The following is a 15349-nucleotide window of genomic DNA, read 5'->3' on the forward strand; positions in this document are numbered from 1 at the left end:
GAAATACCGACATACTGACTTATTGTTGTTCTGTATTTACCTAACTGTAAGTGCGAGACTTTTGTGATGAATTATGGTCATACCAAATGCCTTAACACCATAATATAAGGTATTTCCTGTCCTGCTGAGCACATTCCATTAGAATAACTTGGCGTTTGTTTTTTTGTAAAAACTGGAACCTAGCATACTAATCCCTCTTTGAAAACAGAGAGCCAGCTCTCCTCTTTTCCTGGAGGATAGTTAGGGCTGTGTGTAAGCTGGAGAGGCTTCGGCTCAGCTGCTGCCCAGAGAAGAGTCACACCAGGACACTCCGAACCACGAGTGCTCACTCTCTCCTCTAAACGAGATTTTGGCTGGGGTTTGCTTTTGCCTTACACCAGCCCTCCGTGTACGGCAGAGGGGGTTTCGGTGCCGTGGGGTTGCCAGCGGGTGGCTCCATGCAGCCCTCTCCCAGTGGCCTACGTGCAGGTGGCTCTTGGGAGCATTTCTGTGTGCCCGGCCATGCGAATCGCATGGCGTGTCTTCCCTTAGACGCTTCCCTTCTGTCCTCGCTGCTCCGTGGCTGGCTGCGACGTTGGCGCTGCCAAAATGCCCGTGCAGACCGGGCGAGGGGCGCTTGTGGCCTGGAGGAGGGATTGGGCCTGGCGGTGCCGGTATTGACAGGCGGCTGAGCTGAGCACCAGCAGCGTTAGCCTGCTGTAGGGAGCAAGGATAGCTTGCTGAGGCTGCTTTCGACTGGAAGCCAGTTAATTCCTCCGTCCTGCAAGCTAGTGAAAAGTACCCCTGATGCCTGTAACGTAGAAGGATCCACGTGCAGTGTGACTGAGGTACCTCCCTTCTGTGATTGCTCTGCAATTTCAGCTGAGTGATTCAGAGAAGATACCATTCTAGGACTATGACCTTTAGCTCCCCCCCATTGTTCTCAAAGGGTAAATATGAAAATAGAATGTAAACTGAAAGCTGTGTCTTAGCGGAGGAGTTGCTGTTTATCAAGTAACATGGTTTTAACCGCTGAAAGATTCAATAGTGCAGGTTTTCCTTCTAATCTTGTTTTTTCCTCCCCCTCAAGTTTTTTTTCTTTTTTTCATGAAGTTGAGTCCTCACAAATGGTTTCAGCACACATTATTTTTGCTGTTGCAAAAGGAAAAAAAATGGACAAAATTTGGAATTCATTTTTCAAGAAAATTATGGTTCTTCAATGGTTGCTTGACATCAAGCACATACAAAATTTTTATTGTTTTCTGACATAAATGTGCTACAAAACTTAAGAGCCTAAGCTTAATCTTTCTTAAAAATCCCAGTTGCAATCTACGTTTAAACTGTGAAGTTAATGGTATATTATTACTATTATTTAACTGTTTCTTGTGTGCGTTTCAGTTTGTAAATGGGAACAGGTGTTTCCATTCTGGTAGAGTGATGCCTCAGAGGGGCTGTTCAGTGGCTCCTTCATCCAGAATTATAGCATGCTTGAGTCTTTGCAAACTACAGATTATTTTGTTCTGCGGTAGGAAAGCCCTATGCAAACTCTGCTTCCATCCCAGATGTTAACAAACATTTAGCAATAATTATCCTCGTCACAGAGAAGTTCGAGCGTGGTGCCTGCAGCAGCTGTGATGGTTTTGCATAGGAAGGACTTTTGGAGCCCAAGATGGGCATTCAGTGGTTATGCCAGCGCACTCCCATTTAATCAGTGCTGTGCCCCCTGTAATAAATCCTGCCAGACCTTACATAAATCTATCCTCCTCCTCCTCCCTCAGGCACATTTGTACCATAGCATCCTGCATTTGATTGTCCTGCCAACTGCTCAATGTTCCTAGAGTCCAGAAAACAACGGCTTTATAGGTCGCATTTGGTCTTCAGGCCATCTGGCTCTCCAGGCATGGGTTAGGAGAACAGCACTGTTGAGTGTAATGTACTTTTATTCTTTTTTCCCCATGTGAGTTCTAGATGTAAATTGTACTTTGTCATTAGGTATAATAAAAGGTACTGACTTTTCCCCTACTAGTGGCTCCTAATGTCTTACTAAAGTTTTGTTGCAACCTGTTGTATAGCGAAAAGACTCTTTTTTAAAAAGTTAGCCTGTAAGCACTAAAAGCATAATATTTTCACCAGCTCATACCGAGGTTTATCAAACAGAACAGCACATTTGAAGTAAGACCTTGTCTAGCAAGTTTTGAGGCAGATGGAATCTGATGGCCAGATTGTTAATGGCTTATAAAATGTATTTATAATGAAAATGTTGATAAACTATTAAGTATTTGCTACCAAATGAATCTTTGGAACTGTTTTACAAGAGAAGTGGCATATAACAGAAGGAAACCCGTTCAAACTTCTCGATTAATAGTTTTTGGTAGTTGATTAATGGTAGGTGGTAGAGAAGTTGAAGCCTTCTGTAGTCACCGAGACCTTCCTGTAGAGGCTTCTGCGTAGGGTGGCATAAGAGTGAGACTGGCGCGATACCTGCTCCTGCTCCTGTCTTTGTTACTTCTCAACAGTTATGTGTATGCAAAAGAGGAAAGCTCTGCTGCACTGTCTTCTGAGGAAATGGACTTTGAATGTTAATTTAAAACTTTAGTGTAGAATGCTTGAAGGTAGTTTGTCTACTTTCAGTTCTGGCTTTTTTTTTGGGGTAAGCCAGTGCAACCTGTGTGTTTATCATTCACTTGAAGCTGAGTGACTAACAAATGGAAAAACATTTAGAGTAGAGGAGCTCTTAACCCTTTAACTGCTGTGCCTGACTGCATACACTAGGTTTAAGGTCGGCAACTGTGTGTGAAACCATGCTGCTGCAGAAGGTGGTGTTGCCATATGGATGCTGTTACTTGGGTGGAATAGTGCCAAAGACATTAATAACATTTCCATTGTGCCTACACACTTCAGATGTCACCAGAAGCTGATTTAATAATGTTGGTTTTGTTGCATGGTAGCGAATCTCTCTTTCTTTTCTTGATTCATTTCTTGCTTGGAAAGACACCGTACAGTAATTGAAACTAGCATAAACTCAGGCATCCCTCTCTTCAAATTTTGGTGATATTACTTAACAAATGCTTATTCTGACTAGGTCAGCTTTGAGAGATTAGATTTTCCTTGTCATTTAAAATGTGGCAAGGAAACAAGCCAAGTAAAATCTTTCTTTATCAACAAAATCAACAAATCTTTTATTTTAAGCCCAAACCACTAAGCATTAAATTAAATACATACATACATATATATGTGTATTTGTCCCTGACATTGCAGTAATGAGTTGTTCTGCGCAAGTCTCCAGCAGAGCTGGTAATAACTAGTTTTGATTCCATTTCATGATTTTTTCTGTTCCAATCAGGATCGATGGCAATATAATGTTAGGAAATAGCTGATTGTGTAGGCATAGGAATGAATATTTATTCCCTTTTTGGATCAAAATAACTTTAATAGCTTTTGATATTAGATTTCATATTTGGATTTGGTGAATGAATCCTAAACTGAAAAACGCCTTTTTACAGCAGAAAGGGTCCTTATAGCTGGAGTTTGCAAGTTGGGACAGGTTGGACTTTCAGGCATAATGGGGCATGATATGTTCAAGAAAAATAAACCAAAAAGAGAAGCCAGATCTCTCTGCCCCATTTTTTTTTTAATTCTGCTTTTGGCTTAAAAGGGATTGGGTTTTGGCTGTTAATGTAACAAGCTGTTTACCTTGGCAGAGCTGGGCCTAAGACCAGCCTTTGTTGGTTCACAAATAAAATCAGTTTGAGCTCTTTGTCCACAGAGTCTTTGCCTCATAAATCATCGTGCAAACTGGGACGCTTTGTTAGTCCAGTTCCTGAGGAACAACCTAGCGCAGCACTTCAGGAATGAGGTATGATGTACTTGCAGATGTGTAGCAAAACTCAGATAAAGCTTTTCTCTTAGCCTGCCTGGATCAGCATTGCCTCCAGTATCAATCCAGCTTCCACGAAGACCAAATTTCATCTCAAAAGAAACGAAAAAGATTAAATTTGAGTGGCAGAATGAATTTTTCAAAACCACAGTTTGAGAAGCTGGCATGAAGCATGCTTTAGAAAATGAGCTTGATTTAAAAACTGCAGCTTTATGGCCCTATAAATTATGAAGCACTTTTAGGCTGTTATATACTCTGCAAGCTTCAGTAGTATGATAAATGAGAACTTTGAGTAATCTGCTGAGTACCTTCCCATCAGTTTGTCACAATCTGCACATTTGTTAGGTGTGCTCTTCTTCATCTTCCCAAACTATGCTCTTATGCTCTTGGTTTCCTTCGCAGAGTCTATAAACATCATCATTGTGTGGTCCATTTTGGTGACTCGTGTCTCTGTCAGCTTACACACACACTTATGTTACAGTAATCAAATCCTCTGAGAGGAGACAGCTTTTAAAAATATTTATATATAATTCTTAAGAAGTGGAAAAACTCATAGACATATAAGAGCCTGCATAGTAAAGGGTGGGGTTTTTTGTTTGTTTAATTAAACTTCCAGTAAAACAAAAGTGGCTGAACAACTGTCTGTATATGAATTAGTTCAAGGCAGGCAAGAAGATAACTCCAGTGCTTCCAGCCTACCCAAACAGCTGTAGGGTCAAGTCAAGAGCCCTGTTCTACTTTTTGTTCTCTTTCATATGAGAGAGAATATAATTCATAAGAAACTGAAACTGTCAAGAACTGCGTTAGTTTTATGGTCTTCTCTAGGGAAAACTGCAAGGACAGCAACAGGCACAGGTACTGGAAGTCTTTTATGGCATGGGCCTTAGAGACTGGGAGAGTTGCTGGTCTTCTTTCGGTATGTCTTGTTGCAGCCCAAATGTTGAGAAGTGTTTGAAGAATCAGTAGCTGGAGCCAGGACGGTCCTTGCTCCTTTCCTGCTTCCCTGTTACAGCTCTCTTACCACCTCTTGGTTGCGTAGGGAGAACTCTGAGCAAAGCAGTTTGTAACTGCATCCACAGCAAAATGAGCAGAAGATTTAAAAGCTTCTGCAGCAGGGGAGAGAAATGACTTGTCACATGCAAAAAGTAGTGTGTAAGCTGTGAGTCCTGAGAGCGAGTGCATCCTAGTAGACTAAAAGTAAAGAATACAGGGCCTTGCTTTTAAACAATCTTGTCTGAGCTCGACCAAACTGGAAATACCCTGCTAAATAGTCTGAATTTTGCCTTTTTTGAGCGTGAATTCTGTCATGTTCTGTGGAGATACACATTTTCACTGATGGGAGACTTAAAGTATCGTGTGTACCTTGGTGCTGCTGCCTGAACCTAGTAGTCTGTAAAGGGCTGCTGTGTGGGCCAACAGCCAACTGAGCCAACTTTACTGAGCTCTCTGGGGTAACTTATGCATTTGTGGATAACATAGATGCTATTTTTAGAGTTTTTTTCACAGTATGTCCCCTTGGTTTTTCATGTTTTCTCTAACTGCAATGGTTGGTTCAAGTTCAACAGATTCTCTGCCTGTTGGGGTGGGGAGCAGAGACTCCCAAGAAGCAAGTCTGGAAGCTGGAAGGTTGTAACTTCTTATGCCAGGAGGAGGGCTACTGCTCTACCTCAAGGTTTGCAATTACAGAACAGGTTCAGTGCCCTTTCAGCAGATGAGGGACCGGGTGCTCAGTCCAGTGAAGCACCTAACCTGGCTAGGCCTGAGCCACAGGGAGAAAGCTGCAAGTGATAACAGTAGGGAAATTCCCTGCTGTGGGGAGTGGAGGCTCCCATCTGCTGACCTGACCTGTCATCCATGGAGGTTTGCTGCTTGCCAGCAGCTTGGGTCCAGAATGTTGTGGAAAGACTGCCAAGGCTTGTCTGGCCCTCAAGCTACTATGCTCTGCTGCTCTTCCACATAAACTCCAATGATACTGCCAGGCATGATCTGGAGTGTCAGTTGTGTCTACGTTGCTCTGGCTGATGGTGAAGAGCATGGGTGCCTGGGTGGTTTTGTCCTTGATCCTGTTGGTGAGGGGGAAGGGTGTGAGGAGGCGTGGGTGGATCCTGCAGGTAACAATTGGTTGTGTAGTTGGTGTCAGCAACAGTTTTGGTTTTATGACCATGGGACCTTCTTTGAGGATTGAGGGTAGCTTGAAATAGATGGGATCCCCCTAAGTAGGTCAAAACCATCTTTGCTAACAGGCTGGCCAACCAGATGAACCAGCTTTAAAATAATAGTGGTGCGGAAGGGACATGATGACCAACAATTTTGTGAGGAAGTGAAGGGCTGGGTTGGCAAGCAAATGTGTGGAGTGATGCAAACAGTAGGGACCTTGTAACCCACAAAACAGGAGTGAAGGGGGCCCACCCCAAGCACGAAGAAGTGCCTATCAGAACTACAGGGAAAGCTCTCGTATTCTGTCTGGGAAGTCAGCATGGCTGGGTGCCTCTCTGAAATGTCTGTCTAGATGCACTAATGCATCTAGCATGGCGCACAAGTAAGAGGAATTGCATGTTTATGCGAAGTTGCAAAGTTCTGATTTCATTGAGGTCATGGAGATATGGTGGGATAGCTCACAACCGGAGTGCTGCAATGTATGGATAGAGGTTCTTTGGGAAGGGCAGGCTTGGGAGGTGGGGAAGAAGTGTTGCCCTTTGTGCAACAGAGCAGCTGAAATGCATGGAGCTCTGCTGTGGGACAGGTGATGGACTGAGAGCTTGTTGGTTAGGGGTAGAGGGCAGACCAACGTGAGTGATGTTGTGGTCGGTGTCTCTACAGACCACCTGACCACAAAGGAGTAGTGGGTGAGACCTTCAGGCAGCTCAAAGAAGCCTCACGTTAGCAGGCCCTGGCCCTCATGGGGGATTTCAACCATGCTGGTATCTATTGGAGGGACAGAGTAGTTTGCTTATACCCTGGGCATGAGCAATGCAAGTTTCTGGAGTGTGTTGATGACAGCTTCTGGACGGAAGTGATCAAGGAGCTGACCTGGACTTTGGGCTGGTTGGGGATCTGCTTGGAAGAACCCTATTGGAGACAGTTGTGGAGAGAAGAGGGATCCAGGAGAGCTGGTTGATTTTCATAGGTCACCTACCTTAAGCTTGGTAGTGGTCCATCCTGATGAGCAGGAAAACAAGCAAAGGTGTCAGGATGCCATAGTGCATGAACAAGTTGCTCTTGTCAAAAACGAAGCAGACACAGGAAGTTTCCAAGAGATGGAAGTAAGGTGAATTGACCTGGGAGAAAGTTAGAGATGCTAAGTGTGCAGGGATGGGGTTAGAAAAGACAAAGCTCACATGAGGTTAAATCTGGTGTGGGATGTGAAGGACAAGAAAGGCTTCTACAGGTACATAAGCAACATGAAAAAGCCTAAGAAAAGTGTGGGCCTGCTGCTGAATGGGAGTGAGGGTCTTGTCACAGACTTATGGTTTTGTCACAGAGTTACTTAGTGCCTTATTCTCTTCGATCTGTAGTAGTAATACTGGCCTTCAGCAATTCCAGGCTCCTGAAACCAGTGGGAAAGTCCAGTTCTCAGTGGTGGGTGGAGAATTGGGTTGTGATTAGCAGCACAAGGTCCAGCTGAAGGCTGGTCCCTAGCAGTGGTGGTTATTGGTGCCAGTACTGATCACCATCTCACTAATGACCTGGGTGATAGGACAGAGTGCTCTCAGCAAGTCTCCAGGGGATAGAGGCCTGGGAGGAGCATTTGATGGACAGCTGGCTGTGCTGCCTTTCAGAGAGACCTCAGCAGACTGGACAGAAGGTCTCAGAGGATCCTCCTGAGCAAAGGGCAACACTGAGTCCCACACCTGAGAGAAATATCTCCATGCACCAGTATGGGCTGGGGCTGCCTGGCCAGAAGGAAGCCTTGGTGGACCTGGTGGGCACCAAGGAGAACACATGTCAGCAACGTGTCCTTGTGGCAAAGAAAGCTGAGAGCTTCCTGAGCTGCACCAGGCGGAGCGTTGCCAGTAGGTGACCCAGCTCTAGTACTTCTTTCTGGTGAGAAAACCTGGTGTGCTATGTCTGGTTCTGGGTTCTCCCATACGATAGAGACATGGATATCCTGAAGTGAGTCCAGCAGAGGGCCGTGAGGATGAGTGGGGGACTGGAGTGTCTGGCATAGTAGAGTCTGAGGGAGGTGGGACTGTTTAGCCTGGAGAGGAGAAGGCTGGGGGAGATCTTCTGAATGTGTCTGAATATCTGGTGTGGTAGAGTGAAGAAGAGGAGCCCAACTCCTCTTAGTGGTACACAGCGAAAGGACGAGAGACAACAGGCATAAACTGAAATACAGCAACGTCCAGTTAACCATACAAAAATATTTTTTAACTTTAAAGGTGACTGAATACTTCAATTTCCATCCTTGGAATTACTAAGAACCTGACTGCGCAAGGCCCTGAGCAATCTGCACTCTAGTTGTCTCTGCTTTGAGTAAGGAGATGTGAGCTAGATGATCTACAGAGGTGTCTTCCAACCTGAATCTGAGTGTAAATGTGTTGTACTCTACCTGTGTTCTGGTAATAAATGGAGTAGCACCAGGAGCTGTGCTGGGACCTGCTGTGTTTAATACCTTTATCAGTGACCAGAGAAGGCAGTACAGTGCACTCTCCACAAGACTGCAGGTGATACCAGGTTGGTCCAACAGTTGGTGCACAAAATAGTGGAGGGATCCGAGGCTTAAGAAACTCCAGCTGTATAGCCTGAAGAAGAGTTAGGAGGTCCTAATAACAACCTTTCAATGCCTACAGGGAGGTTATTAAGGAGATGGACCTTCACAGCCGTGCATGGTGGGTGGGCTTGTGTCTTTGGAGATTTTCAGGATCCACGTGGACAAATTCCTGGTCAGTCAGGTTGAACAAGAAGTTGAACTAGAGACCCTCAGAAGCACCTCCCAGTCTGAGTATTAAGTTTCAGTGGTAAATTTTTCAAGTTCTGTTTGCATGTCATCTTGTATTGTGCCACTCTTGCTCTCTTGCTTTTCATTGTGTAGTTAGCAGACCTTTTATGAACATCACAAGATGTTTGTCTGTGGTTTTAGTATGTTTCTGGGCTTCATAGAAGAAGCAATAGGTACATATCATCTAATGTAGCCTTGTGTCTGGGGTGTAGCTGCAAGTCAGAACACTCTTTTAGCTATGACTTGCAGGCTCTGGGGGAGGAAGGAAGATGTTCAGCATTGTCTGTGTGACATTTTGGGGGTGGAAAGGAATAACTCTGCTTTCTTGTCAGCTTAATTCAATGTAGTCCTTGAGGCTTCTGTTATTTAGGCAGAACCTTTTTACTGTCTGTGGTGTAATAGTTAGCTTTGCTTTGTGAGCTGCATTGCCTCTTTGATGGCCAGGTCTTGCCGGGTTTGCACAGCACAGTCATTCATGTAGAAAGCAGATGCACATTGCTCTCATTTTTCTGTTTCAATGGTTGGAGTGTGAAACGTTTGGTGGAACATCCTGGCACATGGTTTTCCACTGAAGGAAACAGGAGGAAGGCATTACAAATACGGCTATCCTTGACCTCACCAGTCAGGCTCTTCCTACTAGATATTTAATGAACCACTAAATATAACCATTGTTACCATATTTCAGTACTCCTAGATTGTTATTTTTGATTCTTCAAAGGATTTTTTTTTTATGTCTTTATGGCTTCCCTAATTTTCTACACTGACTCTTTGGTATATAATGTGTTGTGTGTAGGGTTTCAAGGCTCCTTCCAGGAAGAGACAAGGACACACCGTGTAATGGTAGCAAGCTTGTAATGCACCTCTGTTTGTTAGCAGTCACTCAGAGCAGGGGGAGTATTTCATCTTCACATCCTCTGGTGCATAATCACAAGTGAAACTAAATTTTTATCCTATTGGTGAAACCCTGTGAGAGCATGTTCATGCAGCACAGCTTTGCATTTCTGTATGAATAACAGTAAAACTCAGGAAAAAAAAATCTTGATAAATGCTCTTTAGGTTAATAGTGATGTATCTAGCAAAGTAGGTGCAGTGGCTTGGAATGCTTGTGGAATCTATTCAGTAAGATAACATTTTAGAAGTCCCACGATCAAAAGCTAAAATGTTTTCCAAGAAATAAAAATAAACTTGATAATGCTGCTAGAGCAGATACTGCTGAAGCTGCACAAATTGATTTCTTTTAAACAGTAAAGAAAAAAATGTGTGCCATTCATGTCCTTTGCTGTGATGGGCATTCCTATGCTTTCTTTTTTTTGGCCTCCCCACGTAGCAGTTATCCACAAAAATGTTAGTGTTAGGTGTTGCCTATTTAACGTGCTCTCTTGCTTAAAGTGGATGTGTTACTTACACTGAGAATCTGTACTTGGATTTGTTTTCTTATTCCTTTCAAAGGCTTGGAAACTTAAATACACAGTCAATAATTATGCAATATGTGTGTTTCTCTTTTAGTGGAGGCGATCGTGGAATTCGACTACAAAGCTCAACATGATGATGAGCTGACGATCACTGTAGGTGACATAATCACCAATATCAAGAAGGATGATGGAGGCTGGTGGGAAGGACAGCTCAAAGGCAGAAGAGGTTTGTTCCCTGACAACTTTGTAAGAGTGAGTACAAAGTGGAACTGTTCTCGTGTTGTGTGTATACGTTTTGTGTACTATGCTGTTCAGACTAACTATTGGACTTTATATCATAACATTTCTTAAATCCAAAACCATATTGTATTGCAATACAATGTTCCATTGAGGCTGTGTTAGAAAGAAAAGATTGATTTCTTGTGAAGACAGCATAGTATCGATATCCTGAAAATAAAAGTAGCTACCCCTGCATGTCTGCACTGTTCAGTGGTTATGTTTGGCTGTGTTGTCTGGGAGCAAAGTGATTGTTCTAGAACAACCCACATGTCAAAAGGAATAGAACAGTTAGTCTACAGTCTCTTCCATGGCATTTACAATATTTTCTCTTTGTAGCTGTTGCTGCTTCTTCTCTAGAGTGCTTTCTTAGGTTTTATAGAAGCTTTATGTGAATACTTATTCATGGCTAAACTAGTTGGGAACAATTAAAGTGGATTTTTTTCTAAATGATTGTCTAAAAAACCTAAAAAATATATCATTACTTTGTATTTCATGTAATGTGCCAAATAACTTGCAATAATACTGATGTTAGAAAAGCCATTCAAAGTTTTAGAAAAAAATATTTTACTGGGCATCTCTGTGTGTTTGTGTATGTCTGCACATATAAGACTACCTATTAGCACATAGGAGACTAGCTGTTAGTGCCTCTGGGCCTCCTTGATCTGTCATTGCAGACCTAGGCCATTAGTTTCTGCAAACCTCTATAAACTTAGCTCTCCAGGTATGGAGCCCAGAGGAAGAACTACAGTGAACTACATAAATGGGTTTTATGTTAATCTGTTAATGTAGTTTCGGAGGATCTTTGGGCCTTTCCCCTTTCCAAGGGTATAAATATCATTTTTCTTCTTCTGTGTGAGCCTATTGTGTGTTTATACACGTACATGTAATGAAGTTATTTCATTTTTCTTCAGTAACATTCCCTACATCAAGGTACTTCGTGGAGGTGGTTTGTTGGCAAACTTGTAGACCTTGTAGCAGGGAGGCACAAGAGCCTCAGGGGTTGCAGTAGGGACAAACATACTCTCATCCTAACCCCTGTTCTTGTCCTGCCAAGAATAAGGAATGGCTCTTTGTCTGTCAGCCGGCAATGAAAATGAGGAAGTCAGAGGCTCACGGAGATGAAAGGGAGTGGAAGGGCAAAATAGATACTCCAGTTCTTGCTAATCTCTGAAAATTCACGCTTTGGGACTCACTGTATATTGATAATATTTCTCTGCTTGAACTTTGGTAGACTGCGAAGTTCTCTGGGATAAAACCAAGTTTTCTCCTGGCTGATATTTGAAATTTGCTGCTGATTTTAGGAGGTATTGGATTTAGTGTCCTAAGTAAATGTGGCCTAAGAATTTCTGTTATGAAAATATCATACTCTGTGTATGACGGTTTGCAAGTTCTCTGCCTTAATACCTACTTTTTAAGGCCAGTTCTTTCCAAAATTACTTCAAGCTGTGGTGTCCAGTCAAATTATTAAAAAATAAATTGGTTTTTCGCAGTAGGAAATTCTAAAGCAACAGTAAATGTCTTGCATTCTGTGTTCACATACAATATCACTATTTGTTTTCCCAAAGTTGTTTTTTCTTAAATTAGCATCTATGTCTCTTTTCTAAGGAACTAAAAACCACATTAAATTCTTCCTCATTCTGAGATCTTGCTTGAACGCGAAGTTAAATATATTTTTTATAGTTGATAATTCCCTCTCTAAATTAGGGAACATGCAGTAGAAGATACAGACTTCCTAAAAGTGTAGTTAGTTTGTGACTATCTTGAGTGAAAAACTTAATTGTTCTTCAGTTTTTCGTGTGGAAATATCCTTATTATGTGGGGAACTATATTTAACCGTAACAGCGCTCCCATTAGAAAGTTTGTTGAGTGTAATCATCCCTTTCGTTAAGATTGTGAGTAATTGCAAACTTTCTCTTTTGGTTATGAACATTTTTTAACATGTGCCTGCAGAGTTGGGCTCCCCGGCAGTCAGTTCATGCCCCACTGCAGGGAACCCAGCTGTTCTGTTGGGTCAGGAGGGTACAGAGAGGCGGACAAAAAGGGACACTACAGATGAGTGGTGGAGTTGAATGCAACTCCAAATTCCCGTTACTTATCAGAATTGGTTGCAAGAGTAGTTACTTGAGAAAGTTATTTAGAGGTAAATATCACTACGGAAATTCTTGAGGTACTTTGCATTCTTCTTTCAAGTGGAGGGAGTAATTTCTTATGTAATACAGCTTTTCCTTCCTGTGATTTGATTTTTCTTTTAGAATAAATTCATTGTGACATTCCACAGAAGCTATTGAGTTTTCAAAAATTGAATGTTTGGGCTGGATTGAAACCACTGAGTAAGATAGTCAAGAGGCCTGAGTGGTCCTGGTTAGCATGTGTTCATTGATTCAAGAAGTGCAGTTTGGAAGAAAAGATGTGCAAATCAGAAATAACGTTAAAATAAATTAACATTAACTGTTATTTGAGAAAATAAAAAACTATTTTTCAAGTGCTACACAACAAGGTGGAAAAGACTTTTGGAGCTGCCTGGAGCAAAAATGGTTTTAAATTCCACAGGAAAAAATGCGAATTAGGAGACCATGGAAGAGGAGATGTCTAAAGACAGATGTGAGAAAGAGGAAAAGGGGAGGTAGCAATGATGTGTATGCAGTACATATGCAGTAATTTTTCTCAGGGGACTTTTGCTGTGAAGTTCTGTCAGAGGTGCTTCCTGTTCTTGAATCTGCAAAACAACTGCTCTGAATTTTAAATATTTTTATAGACACACACACACACTCACACATCTACAGATTTATACTCTTCTTATGCTGTGCAATTCAATATGCAAGGTGTAACGGAAAAGGTATTTGGGATTCCTTTTCTTTTTCAGTTTTCTCTGCCGATTAGTCTGCAGCTATAGTCAGCTGGAAGATTTTGTGGGAGAAGTTTGTATAAATATGAGAAAATCCTTTGTCTTTAAGATGTCTTTGTCTTTAAGATTGAATTTCCCACTGTCAGCCTTTGTAGTTGCCTGTGTTAGAGATACCGATGCTGAATTTATCATAAGAAGTGTACGAAATGTGTATCTGGTCATCATCTTTTTCTGTTTTCTTTCCATTTTTGAGTAGAGAAATATAGGTATGAATGAGTGAAGAGTTCTGTACTGTTGCTGCTTTACTTTTTAATTACACAGTTGAAAAAGAGGAGGAGGAAGCAGGTGTGATTGCAGTGTTTTATTTATGTGGTGTAAAGTTAGCTTTCTGTATCTTTCTAGCTTGAAAACTTCAACATGAAACCCAAAATCTATACTTCTATAACCAGAAAATTAAGTAAATATTAATGATGTTTATTAGATCTTTTCTTTTCTTGTATTTCTTTAAGAAATGACATTAGGAGACAGATGGGGGGCTGTTGTTGTTGTCATCGTTGGTTTTCCTGGTCTTGTTTTAACAAATTCCGTGTGTAAGCTTGCACTGCAGTGTAAAACCGTAAGTACAACAGCAGCTGAGACAGATTTGGCTGATAGCAGATGAAGATGTAGAAAGCAGGAAGCTGTGGTGCAGAGCCATCCTTGCGTGTTTTAATTTACAAAGCCAATTGTGTCGGATTAGATAGTGTTACAATGGTAAACTGAACAGCTGCATACGACGACCTTCAATCTTGCCCGTACTCCGGGGGACCTGCAAATATTGCTGGCACAATTGGGGCGGTGGTGCAATTCATTTTCGAATTAGCAAGAAGTGTATTGGTTTTGAAATCGCAGTGCCTAGTCAGTGTTTTAGCATCGATGTGCTGTACTGTTTGTGCAGGGGGCTTTGTGCAACTCCGTGGCTGCTCCAGGTCAGAACGGCAACCTGGCTTTGTTGGTTATACAAGCACAATATCATTAGTGCAAATCAGCTGTAGAATGTCACGGATGTCGTTCGTGCTGAATCACAGATACACAGTGGAGATCCTTGTCTGTTGCTTGCTAGTCATTTAATTTTCTTCTCTTCATCTTTTGTTTTTTCTTTTTAAACTTTACAACCAGCCAGAAGTTCCAGGGGATCATGAGTGAAGCACAGGGGGATTCCTTGCAGATACCTCCCTTTTATTTTACCTCCTCTGCCTCCATGCATCCCATTTGTGGAGAAGGTACTGCCAATCCCTGTTAGTGCTTTCCTAAAACCTTTCTAAGAGCTTCCTTAAGACTTGTCCCGTGTGCATGCAGGAGCCCTTTATGTCTGTAGTTTGTCTCTCTGGCTGTTGCTTGGTGCCCATCAGGTCAGAGAACCATCCTATTCTCATTCATTCCCTCCTGCTTGGCCACTGCACTCTCTGGTACCACTGTTCATGCCTTTCCTCCGGGGCTTGTATGTTCTTACCATCTTCACTGCCCTCCTGAGTACTCTGAATGCTATCAATTAAGTAACATCTTGCTCAGCTTTGCCAAAGTAGCCACTTCTGAAAGTTGTGGCAGCTGCTGAAGCATTGAGATTATATGCAGACCACAGCAGACAGTATTATTTCTGTCTATACCTGAAAAGATACTTGCCTTATGGACCAGTGAATTTCTACAGGTGGTTTTTTCTTTTTTTTTTTCTGTTTTTGTTTACATACTTGGCAGGAATTGGCAATTCAGTCGCTGGGGTGTGTTTTTTTTTTTTTTTTTAAATCTTACTAGAATACTGTCTTTGTCCTTAGGAAACGTTTTAGATTGTGTTGTCCCAGCAGTTCTGCTCTCTTGCAAGTGAGAGCCAGGAGTCCTAGTTTCTTATTCCAAATTCTGGTTGTGACCATTAAGCCACTGAGACCATTGTTATCCTCATGGTGAAATACAGGAGAATAGAACTGGTGAAAGAAACTTTCCGGTAGGCTCCATTGTGTGAAAACGTTGTACCTTTGAGCCTT

At 42.2% G+C, this 15349-nt stretch overlaps 1 protein-coding gene across 4 annotated transcripts in view; it reads left to right on the forward strand.

Moving 5' to 3' along the window:
* SH3KBP1 (SH3 domain containing kinase binding protein 1) overlaps nt 1-15349 on the forward strand; it is a 224141-nt gene that overhangs the window by 14988 nt on the left and 193804 nt on the right. For 2 of the 4 annotated variants that reach the window (XM_035542038.2, XM_035542037.2), the window contains exon 2: nt 10302-10433. In XM_035542038.2, coding sequence (XP_035397931.1) covers nt 10392-10433 — 42 coding nt within the window. In that variant the 5' untranslated portion in view covers nt 10302-10391. Of the gene's footprint in view, nt 1-10301; nt 10460-13168; nt 13323-15349 lie in introns of those variants that run through there. The other 2 variants (XM_035542036.2, XM_050709132.1) reach the window with 2 other exon arrangements.

This window comes from Cygnus atratus, chromosome 1 (assembly GCF_013377495.2).
Source record: "Cygnus atratus isolate AKBS03 ecotype Queensland, Australia chromosome 1, CAtr_DNAZoo_HiC_assembly, whole genome shotgun sequence".
Taxonomy (NCBI): domain Eukaryota; kingdom Metazoa; phylum Chordata; class Aves; order Anseriformes; family Anatidae; genus Cygnus; species Cygnus atratus.